At 41.1% G+C, this 21,029-nt stretch overlaps 1 protein-coding gene across 5 annotated transcripts in view; it reads right to left on the reverse strand.

The window, feature by feature from the left end:
• Positions 1–20,815, reverse strand: part of mllt10 (MLLT10 histone lysine methyltransferase DOT1L cofactor) — a 51,496-nt gene extending 30,681 nt beyond the window's left edge. For 2 of the 5 annotated variants that reach the window (XM_086306047.1, XM_086306046.1), the window contains exons 1-6: positions 20,228–20,815; positions 17,369–17,448; positions 6,479–6,533; positions 4,127–4,236; positions 3,590–3,693; positions 2,294–2,387 (exon numbers count right to left, since the gene is read on the reverse strand). In XM_086306047.1, coding sequence (XP_086162173.1) covers positions 2,294–2,387; positions 3,590–3,693; positions 4,127–4,236; positions 6,479–6,533; positions 17,369–17,448; positions 20,228–20,390 — 606 coding nt within the window. In that variant the 5' untranslated portion in view covers positions 20,391–20,815. Of the gene's footprint in view, positions 1–2,293; positions 2,388–3,589; positions 3,694–4,126; positions 4,237–6,478; positions 6,534–13,345; positions 13,871–17,368; positions 17,449–20,227 lie in introns of those variants that run through there. The other 3 variants (XM_086306048.1, XM_086306049.1, XM_086306050.1) reach the window with 3 other exon arrangements.
• Between the last annotated feature and the right edge of the window lie 214 nt (positions 20,816–21,029).

Genomic DNA, 21,029 nt, shown 5'->3' on the forward strand with positions numbered 1-21,029 from the left:
TCTTTAACCAGGAACTGTGCTGCCTTAGGCATTATATGTTAAACTGACACTCAGAAGCAACTATTGAACCTTCTTCTCTTCTACAATACAAGGCTCGACCCTAAAGCAGAATTGAGAGCTCATCATTTCCTTCACCAAATTACTTCTGCAATAATCTTTTCTGACTAAAACCCGGGTTCAAGGCTAGTAACAGTAAAAGTTTTGCAGCGACCATCACCCGTGTGCCAGAAATGCCCAACCGTGCATTTACAATCTTCAAATACAGAAAGAAATAAATTCACACAACCTGAAGTAAATGTCTCTTTAATCAAGACTAAAGCTGGATAATCCAAGTTTCCAATTAAATTTAGATACTCAGCGATTCAACTGAAAATATGTAGCTAACATGGTGTAAATATCCATCAAGCGCCATTTTATGAAATCCATTCAGCTTTCTCCATCAATGTTTCTCTCTCATACATTCCTGTCATCCATACAGTGCCAGGTTAATGACATTATGCCCCACCATCCAAAGTAATTTATAAGCGATCAATGTAACAGCATGAGTCTTTCCATCGGCATTTGTTAACACTGCAAAATGTGTGTGCACGTGTGTTTGCGTTGACACCACAAAGCCTGCCTTCTCGTTCCATCCCACCATTGTTCCACAAATCATAATAGTTCATTCCTGTTTTTCACATTTGCTTTTCTCCCCCCAGCTGATGCAGAGGTGTGCATGCAAAACTGGTGGCACCACGAGTAATCTCTGGATACACATCCACCGAGTATCCAGATGTTACATTTTTGTCTTCATATGCCCTTTCATAGCTCTTTTGTGTCACTAAATTCTGCTTGATGGTGACATGTAGCTGGCCAGTGTGTAGAGGCCCGCCTTCGTGTGATTTTCTGTGTAACAGGCCAATAATATCTATCGGGATTTTATTTTTCCATTTTTAATGCAGCTTTTTTCTTGGCATAGCCCAACCCACAGCCAATGAAGCTGCTGTTGAGTCTGTTTACAAAGTAGAATGTTTATTAGGCCAAACACACTAAAATATGTCAATTCTGATATAGTCAGAAACAAATGTTGCTATGCCAACCAAACCCAGACAGGTTAGACTACCTCTCCTAGATAAGCTACTGTTTTGGTTGTTCGGCTTTGACATGCAAACTGCCGACTGTATGTAAAATTTGTATTGACATCACAACAACGAAGACTTTTGATACAGTGTTAATCAGTTTAGTGTCAACTCCAAGGAAATGGTAACATTTAAAAAGCCAGCAATAGAGTTCAATAGGCTCAGCGAGCTAAAAAATGTAAAAACATCTTTTTCCCCACTAGTACTACGTTTCACCAACTACTAAAAATAAAGCATCTGTCCTGAAAGGCCACAAGGGTAGCTCCTTACTAAAAGTAACACTGACAATTGCTTGCCTTGTGAAAATGGGGCTAGGCAGTCTTTGGTCACAATCAAGGCTGTAGTTAGTGTTGATGAAGCGCAGATGAACATGTTTACTGAGACTTTGGATGTCTACAACACTGAGTGAACTGCTTTCATGTGTTTTTATTATACCTGTCTCTTTTCCTATATCTTGTCTTTGACATATGCTCTCTGTGAAATAATGAAAGATAATAATTAAAACACTAAAACTAACACTGAAACTAACAAAAACTAAACTGAAATGAGAAGATGCCCTCTGGAAACGAACTGAAACTACACTGAATTGAAAACAAGAAGTCATATTACACAATTAATATAGCAACAGGCTCAAAGGGCCCCAGCAACTACAAAGCCAGTCCACTGTAGCCAGTGCTTCCTTTGGACAAACAGATGAGGAAGTGGAGGGTGCGATGGGAGAACGGATAACGCTAGATGGAGTGAGACAGATAGAGGGGAAGGAAAAGGTGAAAAAAGAAGAAAGCTGTGAGACTGAGGGAAGAGTCTTTGAAAGTTGCAGGAAGCTGGCTAAAGGGAGGGGGGCAACTTGAAAGTTTGGAAAAGAAAAAAGGAGGAGAAAGATGTGACAAAAAAAGCATTAAGGAGAAGGACACAGTTATGAGAGGGGAGATGGGGATAGAAGAAAAATAGCAAAGAAAAGATTATGTACAATTCACAAAAGTAGAGATAAAAGAACGGCATTTCTCACTGTGCTGAAAGTAAACCAGTAATTGTGTGATGTGTGTGTTATGTCTACATGCTTATCACCAATCGTAGTTAGTGGAACGGAAAACACATTCTCATCCACATTGTTAAAACAGACACAATAGGCAAGTTATCTCTGGAAAATGACAAAAATCTGAGAGTACACTTACCAATTTGCTGTGATGGTATTTGCAATATCCACAGTATTTGACATTGTCTGCATCTGATCCCTGTTCCTCACATAACAATCCTGCAAACTGGGCACTGTGGTGGAGAGTAGTGGGGGGAAATTCAGACAGTCGACAAAAAAAATTATGATTTGTACACGAAGAAGAGGAATACTGGTTTGGACAAGATGAAGAAATATTTATTAAAATAAGAGAAGAAGAAAAAGAGGAAAATAAAAGGTCTACTTCCTTTTTCTAAAACAGGGCTACTGTCATTTCTGTTACATCACCCAGAGATACTGAAACAACTTTCATCGTGATTGTGCCTCATTGCACAAACTTTGAATAACGTTTTCAAAGTGTTTGAATAACGACTCAGATTGTAGCAGTGCATAATTACTTGGAGAAAACAATGCAGATTCAGTGCAGTACTACACTAATAATTGTGAGTAACTAGAAACTTATCCAAATACACACAAGCTTGACATCCCAGAGCTACATTACCAGCAGCACAATATGAAATTAGCTCATTTTGAGATGTGGAGTTCTGGAGTTTAGAAACTCCCGCTGCATGTTTTGCAGGACGTAATCCAATTTATTAGCTAGTTAGCATCCCATTAAGGAACAGTATGGATGCAAAACCCAGCTGCTATCACTTCTTCAACTTCTTAACCCAACCTCATTTCCTGGACTTGTGACAGCAAAGACCCTGCTGGAAACTGAGGATGTGCAGCCTCTCCTGGAAATTACCACAGAGGCTAGCTGTTGGATGATTTCTATGAGTAGCATTGGTGGCAATGCTACACAGCTGCTCCAATGTAAATGTGAAATATCCATTAGAATATGCACTCTGTAAGAACAGAACTACTTCTTCCTTTCATTTTGGACTGATAGGCAAGTTAAGTGCTTTAGTAAGTCCCTACTGCCTCTTGAAAAACAAAGTGGTATTACCAAAGAGTACTACTGCTAGCCGGTTAGCATTAGAGCCCAACATATCGATACATCGGCCAATACTAGCTGTTTGCAGATATAGTGGTATTGGCATTTATAATGGTCGATAAATGCGCTCAGCTCTTAAACTAATGTAAGACAAGCAATCATAGCAAACTACCATTAAAGGTCATGTTGGCAATATTAACATTTAAAGTTACTCAATATATATTTTCTTGCATGCTATTTTTTTTTTTTTGCCCAGTGCTGTCAGCATTAAAAGCTAGAGGTCTTAAAAGCGAGTGAACAGCTGAAGAAACAAAGTGTGTCTTTGTCAAGTGAGGTTAATGCGATGCAAGTGAGTCTCACCATGTGACATGGAAGGCCTGTCTGCAGCCATGTTTGTTGCAGGTCATACAGGCTCCAGTGGCTGCTTTACTCTCTCTCCCCTGGTCCTCACAGATATAACATGTCTGTACACGCAAACATACAGTTAGGGAAACCCATTTCAATTTAAACACATAAGCCATTTTCACACATGTACTTCAGATGATTGGACATTAAATGGACTTTCCATTGCCAGAGCGACAGCAGAAGGTCTATGTAATTATTCAGAGATTTCACAGGGACTGATCTGGGCCATGTGAAGTGCCTCCTGCACGATCTACCCAGGCGCTCCACCTCACTTAAGGGAATATTTCCAGTAGTGAGAAAACGTATGACACACACAATGCCCTGTTGGGTGCTACAAATGAGAAACGGCAACTTCAGACAACGCCTGGACTCGGTTCTCCCGACATTATCCCAACCAGAGTGCACGTGTGAAAACGGCTGGACTTAATTACTCACAGTATGACATTATACATCTGTTTTTGTAAAGTCTAAGAGCATAGATACATTTGTTACCTTATTGTAGCGCTCATGTGGCACAGACTGGAGTACTATGGGCTCCATAGTTGACACATTAGCAAACTCCACCTCAGGTATGTAAAGGGCACAAACCACATGGGCCCAGCCTGTAAAGATACACAAAGAAGACTTATCAGACCCTCTACGTCTACCAGATATAGGTTCAAAGGTCATTTGTGGTAACATTTCACAGTTTACAAGTAGAAATGTTAACCGCCTGCAAAAGTCCTCAAAAGTAATAAAATGTGAGCGAAGTTCATTTTGTCAGTTTCAAGTTTTCCCAATATAGTAAAGCTTTACGTGGGAAGTGGACACAGTAAACCCAGAGGACAAACACTATTTCATCTGATGGTCAATCACAAAATTGACTTTTCTTTTGTTTTTTAATGGTTGAAACTAAAAGCCCAAACCAACACAGCCACTGTGGGCCCTTCCCAATCACCATGCTGAATCTAGAGGTGGGAATACCCCATGATATGATGTTACACTACAATACTTTACTTACAATGTGACAGTATTTCAATTATTACCATTTTGTGCTATGCTTAGTATTGCAATCATTTATCACCTGTTTTAAACAGCAAATTATGTCAACAAAGTTCAACTTTAAGGTTATCCCCTAGTTGAAGCTACATTATATATAAATCATCTCCTTTAAAGCTGTGCAGTGTCACACAAACCTAAAAATGTAACTTTAGGGTTGCTGATAAGTCAGTGTGAACCTCACCTCTTGGAGTTTCGATCTAGAATCTCAAATGCTTTAATTTGTAAATTGGTGGTCATCGACCTAAGCAGCCATTCACTGAGCCTTAACACATGCACAGCTTCCTGTCAGTGAAGACAAACTGGGGGCAGCAGAATGACAGTGAGGCATAGGCATGGTGGAGTGGCAGCAGAATTGACGACGAGCTGAGGAGGAGTTGGAGGAGGTGAACAGGAGGTCAGATGGAGGTGAGAGTCTCCTGCTACACTGGAGGTGTCTGTTTTTCCCCCCATAGCGGAAACAAAAACAGGCTTAAACTTACAGTTGAACCCCTGACCTGCCTTTGACCTGGTGAGCGGGACAGGGGGAGGAGGGCAGAGGGCGGGACACAGGGGAGGGAGCGAGTGTAAAATGCGGGCATGTTGTTGTTTTGAAGTCCCTCCAAGAATCTGGAAGAGGCCTATAAAACAGGACTATAAAACTGGCACAACCTTCCTCCTCAAACTCAGCGTTCGCACTTTAATCCCACAAGAACCGAACAAAGCATCGTTTTACCGACATCTGTGACGTCAAGAAGTTAACAGAGTCCACCGTGCTGAGACAAAAGTTAAAAATGAGGCAAAGGGCTGCGAGCTTCTGATAATGGCTTATTAGCTCCTTTGATAAACACTTGAAACATTAGGAGCCATGTGGTCTCTGCTGTCACAGTACAGTTATAAACTTTACAATGACGCTCCAAATCAACACCTGAAGTTTTCAAACTGCTGCCTCGAGTTTAACATGTCTTACAACCAACCTGTGAGAACCAAATGTGTTTCAATCGGGTCCCAATTAAATATATGAAGACAGATGATGATTGAAAATGATCATCTTTAACCTTAAGCTGTAAAATGGAGACCGGGAAGACGGATAAAGACTGAATTTCTGCCTTTCTATGCTATTCCTTTTTTCTCGGTCTGCTATATGTTAACATGATGGATCAAATACCCATTTCAGACCTTGCTCTGCTTTATTACGGTCCCACCTGAAACAACAACTACCACCACACAGATCAACAAGTGAAGAGGAACTGATGAGCGGAGTAACAGAGTTGGGGAAAAGATTGTGAAAGAAAAATGGGAGGAAAAACGAGGGAGAGAGGGGTCATGGGAAGGGTAAAATAAAAGAGAAAGTAGTAAAATGGTGTGTGTTAGTGTTGTCCTGATGCCTCCCTGCAGGCCTGGACACAATCCCACAGCTGTGCCTCTCTCAGCCTGACTCTCACTCACACTCACACTCACACACACACACACACACACACACACACACACACACACACACACACACACACACACACAGAATATTTACAGTCTCCAACAAGCTGACCTCCCAATGAACCCAGTGTGGAGACTCCTCACAGGCTACGCACTATACCCATCCTGTCCCGCCCCCCCATAAACATACACACACTGACACACCCTCATAAAACATGGACTGGCAAGGACGCTACAGAGGCAGCACATACAACAAACAGCAACATAACTCTCCCAGCATGCTTACAGCCCTTAAACTTGCTGGTGACATGCAATTAATGACAAAATCCACAAGAGGTTAACCACAGATGGCAGCATGTATGAGTGTGTGTGCGCAGCTGAGAAGAAGCATACCTCCGTTGTCCGTCCTCTTGAGCGCTCCATCTTTGTGGGGACAGAGCTCGCACCTCTGTGGGTAAAGACGAAACATCATGTCAGAAACAAGAGGTCAACCTCATGTGCTTGCTCGAGGTATGACAAATATGAGTGTAAGTGAGAGGAGCTGGCCTGTCGCCCGGACTTGGGCACACGGCCAGAAACTCTCTGGGAAAACACCCTCGCTACCTGCCACCTAAGGTTGTGTTTCATCCAAGTGCATGTACTCAGTTGCAGCGGAAAACTTAATTTACTTATTAATCCAATTAAAGCATCGCAAATCCTTTAGCAGTAAATGGCATATGAAATAGACCTGAGCTGTTACTTTGCTTCAAATCTGGCAATGTGTTGCCATAAAATAACGATCAAAGGTAATCCTTTTACTCTGTTTCACTTAAATAAAGCTTGGCATAACAATTATTCACTACATTACAGTGGGGCAAAAAAGTATTTAGTCAGCCACCGATTGTGCAAGTTCCCCCACTTAAAATGATGACAGAGGTCAGTAATTTGCACCAGAGGTACACTTCAACTGTGAGAGACAGAATGTGAAAAAAAAATCCATGAATCCACATGGTAGGATTTGTAAAGAATTTATTCGTAAATCAGGGTGGAAAATAAGTATTTGGTCAATAACAAAAATACAACTCAATACTTTGTAACATAACCTTTGTTGGCAATAACAGAGGTCAAAGGTTGACTATAGGTCTTTACCAGGTTTGCACACACAGTAGCTGGTATTTTGGCCCATTCCTCCATGCAGATCTTCTCGAGAGCAGTGATGTTTTGGGGCTGTCGCCGACGCAACACGGACTTTCAACTCCCGCCACAGATTTTCTATGGGGTTGAGGTCTGGAGACTGGCTAGGCCACTCCAGGACTTTCAAATGCTTCTTATGAAGCCACTCCTTTGTTGCCCGGGCGGTGTGTTTTGGATCATTGTCATGTTGGAAGACCCAGCCTCGTTTCATCTTCAAAGTTCTCACTGATGGAAGGAGGTTTTGGCTCAAAATCTCACGATACATGGCCCCATTCATTCTGTCCTTAACACGGATCAGTCGTCCTGTCCCCTTGGCAGAAAAACAGTCCCATAGCATGATGTTTCCACCCCCATGCTTCACAGTAGGTATGGTGTTCTTGGGATGCAACTCAGTATTCTTCTTCCTCCAAACACGACGAGTTGAGTTTATACCAAAAAGTTCTACTTTGGTTTCATCTGACCACATGACATTCTCCCAATCCTCTGCTGTATCATCCATGTGCTCTCTGGCAAACTTCAGACGGGCCTGGACATGCACTGGCTTCAGCAGCGGAACACGTCTGGCACTGCGGGATTTGATTCCCTGCCGTTGTAGTGTGTTACTGATGGTGACCTTTGTTACTTTGGTCCCAGCTCTCTGCAGGTCATTCACCAGGTCCCCCCGTGTGGTTCTGGGATCTTTGCTCACCGTTCTCATGATCATTTTGACCCCACGGGATGAGATCTTGCGTGGAGCCCCAGATCGAGGGAGATTATCAGTGGTCTTGTATGTCTTCCATTTTCTGATGATTGCTCCCACAGTTGATTTTTTCACACCAAGCTGCTTGCCTATTGTAGATTCACTCTTCCCAGTCTGGTGCAGGTCTACAATACTTTTCCTGGTGTCCTTCGAAAGCTCTTTGGCCTTGGCCATGGCGGAGTTTGGAGTCTGACTGTTTGAGGCTGTGGACAGGTGTCTTTTATACAGATGATGAGTTCAAACAGGTGCCATTCATACAGGTAACGAGTGGGGGACAGAAAAGCTTCTTACAGAAGACGTTACAGGTCTGTGAGAGCCAGAGATTTTCCTTGTTTGAGGTGACCAAATACTTATTTTCCACCCTGATTTACGAATAAATTCTTTACAAATCCTACCATGTGAATTCATGGATTTTTTTTTCCACATTCTGTCTCTCACAGTTGAAGTGTACCTCTGGTGCAAATTACTGACCTCTGTCATCATTTTAAGTGGGGGAACTTGCACAATCGGTGGCTGACAAAATACTTTTTTGCCCCACTGTACATGCAATTTTTTTACTAAGTTTATAAATCAGACATGGAGTTTAGGAGTCTGAACCACACACCGACTTTTCTAGCAAAGTTGGAGACACAAAAATCATGGTCATTTAGTAAATGACCCATCAACTTCAAGGTAAAGTTTTTGTACACACAGAGACTGTTACAAATGCACTTAGGTAACCCATTGAGGGTGATCCTAGCAAACTAAGCATTTTTAACATGACAGCAGAGTACAGCAAGTTATTGTCAGATTTCTTCTATTCCTCCATTAGTTCCACGAGTTAAAAGAAAAGCAGTTTGCCATCATGATAAATATCAGTAAAAGTATATTTGCTTTTCACACATGAATAGAGAAAGTAGGCAGATCATTCCAGCACCTGTGTCAACAGCAACATGAAGTTAATCTTGGACTGACAAAGTCTAGTCCGATCCTTAAAGGTTTAAAGACATCATATTAATTTGAGAGGACAACCTTATGTGTGATGATTCAGGTGTTTGTGGAGAGCAGGTGAGCCCAACCACCCTGTTGCAGTTATTAGAAATGCAACGTTTGCCAAGGCTGCGTTCAGCAGGAACATAACCAGGAACTACTTTTGCACTATAAAGTTACACACTGAGCTCTTACAAATACCGAATGGGTTGCATTTTTGCAGAAAATTTGTACTTAAAAAAAAAACAAAACAAAAAAACAACAACAACAACAACAACACACACACACACACACACACACACACACACACACACACACACACACACACACACACACACACACACACACACACACACGAAAAAAAATGAAGACAGACAAGACAAGGAAGAAACTGAGATTCTGGGTTTATCCAGTTCTCATGAGGAGGCAGCAGCACGGAGAATTTTATGGTTTGATCCAGGAGTCGAAGCTGTTGCTGTACATATTTTAGGGTGTCAGTGGGGCAGTTCGAGCTCTTGTTGGAGAAGTTGGGACCACATCTGAGGAAGCAGAGAAATAATTCCAGAGAGCCGACTGACCCGGAGCAGCATCTAGCTCTGAGTCTGAGGTAAAACGGTATTGTTTTACTATTTGTATATGGAGCACCAGTGCGTGTTTTGAGCTGCGAGTGCACATGCTGCCAAATGCAGCAGTCTGATTGCTCAGATCTGTCTACTGGAATCAGAATAATCAGGCTTGGCTAAAAAAATAAATAAATAAATAAATAAATGCTGCAAATTTGTCCAGCGAAATTACGCGGTCGGTGTGAACGGCTGCAATAAAAATAGGGGAGTCCAAAAAAATATTTGCACAGATTTTACACATCGGGTGTGTAAATCCCTTAATACAGGGTTTATGAAAAAGTAAAATCCAATTTCAAAATGCTTTGATTCCACAGACGTTCAACGGTAACAACTGAAACAGGTACTGTTAGAAAGAGCAGATCCCTGAGTTTCACGTGTTTCCCGATAGGCAGCACAACAACAGCGGCTGCAGTGACTCCAGACATGCTCACAAAAGTATGGGAGTCTGACTATCATATGGACATATGCCATGCATCCAGAGGGGAACACATTCAGCACTTGCAAACATTTTGCATGTAAAACTTTATATTCAGCTCAGTATTTTAAAATTTACCACAAGCTTCCATCTCCATTACTTCAAAAACCGCAGCCTTTTGAAATCAGATGATTCTTTTTGGTACACCCGGTTCACCACACACAGCAAATATTATCCGTCTAACAAGCCACACTGAAACAGTTTCAAGGCTTAAGGAGGTTCAAGCTTTAAAAAAATATTTAGTTAAATGTGATAGTAACTGGAACAGTATGCAGATTGACAGGCATGACGCATAGGACAGTAGGAACATGCCAAAGAGAAACCTGCTGGTGGAGGCAGTTACACCACATAAAGTAGGAGTAGCAGCCAAGTCTGTGAGGACCTGTAATTTATTCTTCCTAGTTAATATGCCCCCGTATACTGCAGCTTCCACCAATCTGTACAGAGATTTAATATGGAATGGTACACATGGCCATTTCATCTTAAATGAAAGTTTGCTTAATTCAAGCAAGCTTTCAAGTCTCACTAGGGAGCGGTACAATGATGGGTGCTGCTCAGTAATAAAACATGTCATTCAGTAATATAAAATTCATTACAATCCTCTGTTTAATAAGTCAGAGTAAGCTGCTGTCAGGTCAGTTCTGTATAATCTAACTGTTGCAGTGTGATGACCCTCACACTGTATACCAAAAATGCATTATAGAAGAGATGGGTAGTAAGGCACTACATATTAATATGTATTATGTTAGCATTTTCTCGTGTGTATTTGACAAAAATTGTCATCTTTAAATATTAAATCACTAACCTATGTTTGTATAATAAGCTGCCATCACTCCAACCATATAGAGCCGTAGCTGCTTCTCACACAGACGAGCATTTCAAACATATCAGAGATGCTAATCTGACCCGTGTGTTCGCCTGTGTACTCATGAATCCTGGTGTCACATGTCAGTTATATGTGGAAATGCTGACACCCGACAATGATTTAAAAATAATATTGATTGAATGCAGTAATAGGCTGAACGACCTGAATATTGTCTCGACTAGCAAGCTATTAGTGATCACTCTTGACCATCATCCAGGGTTTCCGCCAGTAAAGGTCTTAAACCTGGTGGCTGCTGCCACCAGGGATGGGGCTAGGAATTTGGTATAATTTAATGTTCATGTAGTGCTATCCAACCACTATAACACTCATCTCTAATTGTGAGTGGCACAGACAGAACTGAGTGGCTACTTATGTGCAGCTCTCACAGCTCGCACACAGGAGGGAAACAGAGACTCCCTTACTGCTTTCAGGAGGAGGAGGAGGAAGTCAGCCATGTGCTGTTAATCAAATGGCCTTGATTAATTGATCATCAACAAGTGTGAGTGCATCTGTAGGGGGGAAAAAAGACGTTTGGGCAGCTTCTTACCAGAGGTATATATCCAGGCAAATTCACCTTAAGCTCAGGCTGTGCAATGCTTAGAAAAATGCAAAAAACCTGAAAGCTACATCTCAGACTGTTCAGGCCTCGGTTATCACATTAAATATTAAAGTCACGACAGAACAATTACAGAATGACTGAATAAATAAAGCTTGTTGGAAAGGTTTGTCAGGAGAAGGCCAGAAGAACATGGCAACATCCTTAGCTTGCAAGTTAGCTCTGAACAAACCACAAGACCTCTGGAACAATGTCCTTTGGACAGACAAGACCAACAACTGCCAAGCACAGTGGTAGAGGGGTGATGATTTGGGCTTGTTTTGCAGCCATAGGCGCTGGGCACCTTGCATTCATTGGGTGGACCATGAACTCCTCTGTATACTAAAGTACTCTAGAGTCAAATTTGAGGCCATCTGTCTGACAACTTAAGCTTGGCTGAAATTGGGTCATGCAACGGGACAATGATCCTACACACAGATCTGCTTCCCATAAAATAAAAACAAGTAGATATAAATAATGTTGTAGGTCTACAACAGAATGGCTGAAAAAGCAAAGAATCAAGGTGCTGTAATGATCCAGTCAAATTCCAGATTTCAACTGGAGGCCTGGAGGTTTGAATGCTGTGTATAAGAAATAAAGAAGTGAGGCAACAAAAAGTGGGCCAAAATTCCTCAGCGATGTGAGAGACTGATAAAGAGACAGAAAACCATTATTTGAAGTTATCATTGCTAAAGATGGTTCTAAAAGCTACTGAAGTGGGCTTAGTTTTTCAAACAACTGCACACAATCCTGTGGAAACTCTTTCATATGACTGTATATCATAGGGACATCCCCCAATCCCAGCTGACTTTATTTCCATACAGAGATGAATGATTTAACCTGCTACAATTACTCTACATAAGTGGCCTTAAAAAGAGAACAGGATGAATAGATAAACACAATATCAAGTCATAACATCTAATAGCAAAGCCCGAGCGACTGTCAGCATCAACAATAGCCAAGTGTAACCAGTGCTGAATGGTTTTTCTACAACATTGGCATGAAGAGCAGGGTCGCTCTGTGTGAGCGTACAGGAATCACAAAAATGTGTCATAGTCCCTTCAGTGCTGCACATACAATACTAATAATTTAGTTGAATATTAAAGAAAGTAATGCCCCAAATCCTCTTGCTGTGTATCACCATATAATGCAATCAACTGCAGTTGACCTTCAAAATCAAATGATATGTTGAATATTCAGGAAGAAGTGTTAAATATAGAGCAAACGTATCTTTCCTTCTAGCTTCGAATTGTGACTTGGGTTTCAAAAATACAACTGAGCTTGATGTGAATTTTAATTACTTACAAGCAGATCGATGAGTCAAACCTTTCTGCTAATGTGCACAAATTTGAAGTAATTCCTGCACTGCTTTGTTCACAAAATGTCCCGCATTGCTACAAATCTCTTTAAGAATTCCATTTAAGATTTTTTTTAAACATATTTAAACAGTTTAAAGTATAAAATCAACACATTTTCACACACTGACATTAAATACAGAGGTGCAGTACTATGGTGTCTCTATTTTCACCAAATCCTGGTGACTAACAGCACATTAGTGTGATGTCTAACAATTTTAACATCTATGTTTAAAGTCTTTGACTTCAAAGAAATAAATGCACATTAGCATTATTACTACATTATTGTTGCAGGCAGCAAATCCATCACAGGTCATGAACAATAACAAACAGGCAAAACAGAACCAAAAAACAAACAAATAAACAATAAAGAAAGAGCCACCCTACTTGGAAATATTCTAGGATCACTCTGTGCTTTTAATGGAATTAACCCACACGGCACAGACACGACACAAATACTACAGACCTCAGCTTCAACTGATCGGCGTAAACTCTCTGCGTCCACATGCTGGCGGGAGCATGCGTTACCATGGTTGCCGTATTGTTTACATTTACACTGCTTATGCAGTTAGATGCTGCAGTTGGTTTTAGGACAGCTTCCAAGCAGCAGATTGATTTATTAGGAGTGTGACTGTTGAAATAAGCTTAAACCACATGTCTGCAATTACAAATTATGTTTGCTCCATTTGATTTCTGACCATAAACAAAACTGCACCGAGAGGCCACTTGGAAATGTACTCGGGACTAGAGCAGGGCGATATGGCCAAAAATATTTATCACGATATATATTTGAAAATTTGCGATAACGATATAACCGACGATATAATTGATGCGAGACAAAATACAACTCCACAACATTACTAGCGCAAAAAGACAACCTTCCATTTATTTTCACTTAAACAAGAAGCTGGTTTTTATGTACATTAAAGCTTTATAAAAATGTAACAGTGCAAATGCAAATTCCTTGCTGAAAGTTTAACCAAAAGGCATTTCCAGTAGAAATGGGCTGACATATCCTGAGCATAACCGTGTATAATATCCACTGAAGTTAAAAATAGGTGCTTTGCAACATTAAACTGAAGTGTGCAGTACGGATTTTTCGGACCATAAGGTGCACGGGATTATAAGGCACATTAAGTGAAACAAAGCAGTCAGATAAATCAAACTTTATTAAACTCATTCTTCTTGCTTCCTCCACTTCTGTACCATTGATTCATTAATGTTGAATTCTCTGGCAGCTGTTCTATTCCCATGTTGTTGCAGTATATTAATGACTAACCTCGTATTGTGGATGGATTATCTCAGTTGTTCTCCTGACTGAAGTTTGGTCCGTTTACAGCATCCTGCCATGCGATTGCATTTGTCTCTAACCATGAAGAACCTTCACGTTAACTTTTATAAGTGGAAAAGTGTTAGTGTTCGTCCTCCAGCTTCACTGTTTATGTTATGCTAACATAGCTGTGTCGCTAGCGATCACGTAGCACATCATTATATACCAGCTAGCCCAACTTCAGTAACCCTACAAACGTCACTGCTGTTTAGTTTCCTGTCTTCATTTATGTTGGAAGTGATAGCAGAACTGTACGTTTGATTTTTTTCAGAAATCTCTCAGTCAGAACATGCAATATCATGCTTAGGTAACTAGCGAAACTAGCAAGCTAACTTCCGCTAGCTTCCTGCTAACTTCTAACTCCGTTAAATGTAATAACTTTTGTTTTCATGGATGCCTGGAAGTTAAACTTTATAGTTACACCTGGTAAAGCAGCAATGCTGATCGTTTTATTAAAGATGAAAGAATTTAGACAGTTTTTAACTCTAAGTGATGCTGCAGTGTTGTTTGACCTGAAGAATACGGAGTTTAGGACCCAGATTACTCCCAGATTTAAGAGCATCTTAGTCCGACAAATACGACAATAACGACGGCCGCTTGCATGTTCTGCAAAAAAATGTGCTTTGTTGTGTATCTGACGGACAAACGCCAAACCAGTTCCACATCACGGAAGTTGCACCATTTTTACAAACCAATTCTGGTTCATCTGTTTCACTCAACAATCGGCCATGTGCATATGAAAACAAAGGCACTGCGCATGCGCGTTTTACTCCCATTCTATCGCGATATTTCATTTTCCTATCGTTGCCTAACATTATACCGGTATTACCGTGAACGGTATAATATGGCCCAGCCCTACTCGGGACATATTCTGAAACCATTTTTTAAACTTAAAATGATGTTTTTTGTCTACACCACAGTTCTTACCAGCCAATATTAACCATACTAGCTGGGCAAACAGACCACAGTTTATTTGCGTGGATGATTTCAATTTGGCATAAATCTACTTTTTGGAGGAATTTCACAGATTGTATCAAAACAGCAAAGTCCAAGCTTTCTTACTCCACATAAACTAAGCAAAAGAGTGACTGGTTATAACACGATTCCAACCGATGCACATCAGAGCCAAACTTGGGATTGGAATTTACATCCTCAATAAAACATCCTCAGAGAAAAGCCGAAGTGGTGGAGACTTCCACTCTTGCAGACTTTTACGAGTTATCAGTAGCTTCTTTTTTTCTGCCTTTTTTCCCCACTAACACCTACTCGAGCTGGTTTTTAAGGTTCTCCGTTGGCTACCAGGTATATTTTTTGAAGTGAGTTGATCCAAAAAATGTGAACAGCATCACTGCCACCGATTGCTCAGTCAATGGCGTCACTCAATGAGTCATGAAGAGACTTCTTCACAACACTCAAATCCGCCATTACCGCATCCCAACAGCAAGGGAAATGTCCACACACAAACTAGCACTGTGATCCAACAACGAGCTGCAGACATCATTTGTGACAGACTGAGCAGCAGGTATGCCGTCGCCTCCATGTATTCCATCGTTGTGTTGTGTCAAGCACAAATGGCATCCTGGGACTTTAGGCCCATCTTTCTATAACACGCACATTAAGGTGGTACGACTGAAACAGACTCTGCTCTACAGAGAAGGTGCTAGCGGAAATGTGGCATAACTGGAGAGGACTCTTATGAACATTAGGGATGGGTATCGTTTAGGTTTTATCCGATACCGGTGCCAAATCGGTACTTTTGAAACGGTGCCGGTGCTTAAACGGTGCTCGAACCGGTGCTTAAAGAATGGAGAACACAAACTTTGTCCAAAAACCTCTCATGTTCAGCTGGGTTTTTTTGTAAAAAGATAACAATGTTAGCCTTTTCTGCAGCTATGTGGCATATATGGCATCACTCTTGGCTGGAAGCAGTGCTTAAACAATGGAAAAAACACAAACTTTGTCCAAAAACCTCTCATGTTTAACCGTTTCCCACTTTTTCTTTGGTCATTTTAGCCTTTTTGGCCAGGGTGAAGGGAGTATCTGCCATCAAACAAGAGGACAGCCGCATGTAGCTATGATGATGTTTGCTAGTTCACCTTACATGCATTAATGTAATAACGTGTTTAGCCTACTCAACGTAAATTACACACGAACAACATGAAGCTACTCATGCAGAGAAGAACGGCTGCTGCTGCCATCATCACCCGTCATCATTTCTGCTATACTGGCAGGGCTAGGGGCCAGGACTCTATTCTTCGGGTTTTTGGGGGATGTTGCTCCGGGTCCGATAACTGGCACCACACCCGACGTGCACGGTGTGAGGTCTCGCAGCAAGCTATCAAATACGGCGCATTTCTCGGCTTTTAAAAAAAACGCTATGCGTCGCCAGCTGTTTAATCGGATTCTTGGTGTTACCTCCTTTGACAGTATCACAGTATCAGCTTAAAGCACTTGTTGCTGCTGAGTTTGCATATTTTGCTGTGAAGTACAGCCAGACTTTTGACCGCTTCGCCTTGGACATTTTTAATCTGTAGCTCTGCTCTAACAGAACGGACGTACCTGGCCCCGCCTACTATCCTCGGAAACGTAAAATGATTGGCTAGAAGTGTATCACAGCTCAGGAAAAAAAAGCACCGAAATAAAGCACCGAAATGTGCGCTGCTTTTCGGTCTGGTTACTACCGTTTATGTCAGAACCGGTACCCATCCCTAATGAACATGATTATATCGTTTAACCAAATTTGTGACAAGGATCATTACTTGAATCACGATTCTACCCTCAGAACACTGACTTACGATCTCTTAACATGATCTCACAACACTCTCGCAAATGAACTTGAGCTATTTGTTGTTTTGCAGTGCTAAAGAGTTGCAAGTCTTGTTGTACAAGCTGCAGACTACGTAATAGAGAAGCAATTACAAGCTCCCTCAAGTTTGTCTTTCCTGACATTAAGGAATATTGCAGAAGAAACATGCTGTGGGACTTGTTTTTACAACCGCTTTTATCCAGGATCTATAAACGGACACAAAAATGACGCACCACCCAACCTGGTGCCATTTTCTTGGCTCGCTTATTAACAATAGGACGGCTCAGGATAAGTCCTGTGATTGTAGGCATTAAATCATCAGTGATGAAAGGGTAGAGGGCTTTGTGACTCACCACGCGGGCTGCTCGCTCCTGAGATTCACACTTTCTGCAAAACCAAGGACCAGTGGGCACCTGCACAATGCCATAGCAGGCTGGGGTAAAGAAACAAACAGTGTCAGTCACAGTAACCACAACACAGTCAGTCTTAAAAAACATTTTCATAACCTGATGTTTCACATCTTCATAAACATCACATCATCTCCACTCCTCACATGTGCCAGAAACTGACATGTGCAACTAAGCTGGTTTGGATGGAGGAGAACAGCTTTTTGATCTAACAGACTGCTGAGCACGCTGCTTTCACAGATGCTATTTTTATGCCACTGCACTGACATCATTTCCTTGTCCTACAAAATATTTGGGACAATGGTGAAATCACTAGCAGACCATTGTCATTAGGAATCTATATTGGCATCAGTTATTAACTCATACACAAAGATGTTTCACTGAAACAAGCCACAGCATTTATTTGGCTTCCAACACAACTACAAAAATTTTGAGGAAATGTCAAAATCATAACTGGCTACATTTAAAGCTAGACTAACTATATTAGATGTTTTTCATTAAACTTTCTACATGGATGATGCATTAACAAGGTCACAGATTTATAATTTACACTTTATACTTCCACACAACAAGGGAAAAAAACCTGATTTACATTATTTAAATAGACTTGTTTTCAATTTAAATTAACACATTTTCTGTTTTCAAGTTCGATTTAAGAGAATCAGACTTGTTGTAAAGGTACAAGCACAAGGCAGTGCTACCCTAAATGCGGCCAGACTACCCTAAATAGCCTACCTCTACACATTTCGAGATTATCTCGGATCTGACCAGAGCCCATAATCCGCTGGAATAAACAGCTATAATCCAGATTTTGGAGAACAAAACATCCAAGGGTTACAGAGTTCAAATGAAGACACGAGTGACCAAACAAAGATGAAATATCAAGATCTTCTGCACATACTACGCAATTCAGTTTGAAATATTATAAGAAAGAGCCAATTAATTACGTGCAGTTTTGTTTGCTACTCTAACAGCAGTTAGTGTTCGTCACTTCCAAAAATGCTCAGTTATAACAATCAATCAAAACATTTCTAGTGGTTTTGACAAAGACGGGTGGCTGGACCGAATAAGAGCGGTCTGTGCACGATGCAGCACAGTCAATTTGTCGCAAGCAGGATACCTTGTTATCATGGAAGTGAATGAAGACACAGTTAAATAAACCGCAAATACATTCATAACCTAGTGAGATACCTAAAGAGAGAGCAAAGGGAAAGTGGCTAAAGCTAAGCCTCGGTATGAGCAACGAATCAAAGTAGTTATGAAGAAAATCATTTAGACAAGTAAAACAAAAAAGACAAAAAAAAAAAGATTTTCTGTTATCTGGGGAATTTATAAACATACTGTAAAATGATGCAAGTACCTGACATTTGTTTTGCTATACAAATCTGTTTCGCCTGCTTTTTATTTGGTAAGCTAGACAGCATCAAGTGAAAGTGGTTCAGTAGTTAATTATTTGTACCTCTTTCAGTAACAGAGTACCCTATTTTCAGTTAAGTGAGAGAAGATCCTGTAACTTGCTGTAGTTTGGGGAATATTCTCAAATGTAATAATCTCATCAGCATGAACATAATATTTTTCTTTAAAGAAAAGTTTATTTTCATTTGTGTATGCTGTGAGTTATAACTGTAAACTATTTTCAATAGTTCTGGAAAATTAGGATTGGTCAAGAAATTTCCAATCATTGCATCTCCATTATAGACTACTGAATGTTCCTAGTTAACTTAATCTGATACTAGCCTAACTTAAAAAGAAGCCGTTTCAGCTGCGGTTCAAGGGCAGATCATGACACGAGTGCTGTCTGAATCAGAGCACCAACTAATCTTAATTAGTTCATTTCTGGAGAATAAGTAGCTTTCAAAGCTTCAAATGTCAGTTTTCCTTGAAAAATTAAAAGTATTGTGCTTAGGGAAACCATATTTTCTACAGAGTACTGATACCTGACATCTTATGGAAGAAATTCAAATATTCAACAAGGTTTATTCGCAGATTTCTTCAACCTTACAAAATGTAGCTCGAATTTGAACAGAGGGAGATAAATACAAAGAAAGTGTTAACATCTGACCTGATGAGTGCAGTGAAGTATGTAACACTTTAGCCGTTTCCTATGTTTACTTACAATCACGCTGCTGCCAGACAGGCCTACTAAGCAGTCTAAACACTGCCACAAATTGTTACAAACAAAACAGTGCTACAAGTCCAAATACACTGCCGTGCACTGACTTCAGAGCTGCTGACATTTCAAATAGCATCCCACTGTTTGCCAAATGGACACATGACCAGCTATGTAAACAGTGGACGTCATCACGTGAGTGAGTGAGAGTTAGCGTGCAGAAATCACTGTTTTGCTTCTTGAACTGGACCCCCTAAAACACAAAACAAAAAATGTTTTCCACACTAAACTGCTTCCTCTCTTTATTTAGAGCCAGATTTATTGTATTTGTTTACTCCGTTGACTGCATGCATGGTTTAAACTGCTGGTTTCGAGCTCACCTCTTAAGTTTATACCGTTTGTCAAGAGGAGAGTAACCCTCCTTCTCTGAGCACGTGACAGGTCTTAGTAGAGGGGAAAACAGCACGCCTCGCAGCTAGAAATGTGTGCATAAAGCTGCTGTCAGCCATCATCAGCAGAAGGGTACACAGGCCCTGTTAGCTGCCAAGCCAAATCATCGGAGGGGCCAGCGACATGCGTTGAGCCTGGCCTTGGTGAGAGCAGGAGGAGGAGGAGGCTCCATAACCTTGCAACAAGACAACGATAACTAGCCTGCGAGCTAACTGCTAGCTCCTAGCACAAGCTCCGTGGCTTACCTTGATGCACGGCGACGTTGCAGCCGTGTCCGTCGCAGTACACCAGCGGGTTTTCCGCCCAGCCTCGCTCGTCTGAACACACACAGCACCCTCCAATCATTTCCTTCATGTTACTCGTCAAGAACTCGTCGTCCGCCGCCAGACAACGCTCGCCGGACACCATCTACGAAGAAAGCGGACATGCGGAGGAATACATAAAGGCGGACCCAAAGCTTCGCCGAAGACGCCTTCTCGCTCCCCTACGACGCCACTTTAGGTCCCGCTGGGCCTTAATGTCATGTTTTAAACGTGTTTACGTCCCCTTTTGACGCTGTATTTTCTTTCACCAAAACATCCCCGTCACGGCGCGACGGTGAGAAGAGGGGGAACTTCATAGAGGAGGGGAAGTGCGTAATGACGCAAGGCGCGCGTGTGTGCGTACCTACCGACAGGAAGTGAAAAGAGAATCGCCGGCAGCAAACTTACCATTTTGGTTCCACATGGTTTCAAAGTTTGGAGCAGAGAGAAAAGCGAGACGGTCCAAAGCAGTTCACTTTATGAGGGGGGCAAATTTAAAAAAAATAAAACAAAACCCCAGCGCTCCCAGTGTGTAAAATAAGTTAATTTTGTTTGAACTCTAAGATGACTTAAATCTGTCCTGTGGAAAGCTGCTCTTTAATTGTAGTTTGGTGAGAAATCTTTATTTACATAATAAACACATTTAGAAAACACTAAATAAATTAGCGATTTCAGATAAATCTATGATAACCCATTAAATAACTCACTGAAGTAGATCGTATTATTGTACACTATATTACACACT

The sequence above is a fragment of the Aulonocara sp. 'chitande type north' Nkhata Bay genome, linkage group LG9, assembly GCF_057382095.1.
Source record: "Aulonocara sp. 'chitande type north' Nkhata Bay isolate Kocher_YH1m ecotype deep benthic linkage group LG9, A_spYH_male_GT1.1, whole genome shotgun sequence".
In the NCBI taxonomy this organism is placed as follows: Eukaryota; Metazoa; Chordata; class Actinopteri; order Cichliformes; family Cichlidae; genus Aulonocara; species Aulonocara sp. 'chitande type north' Nkhata Bay.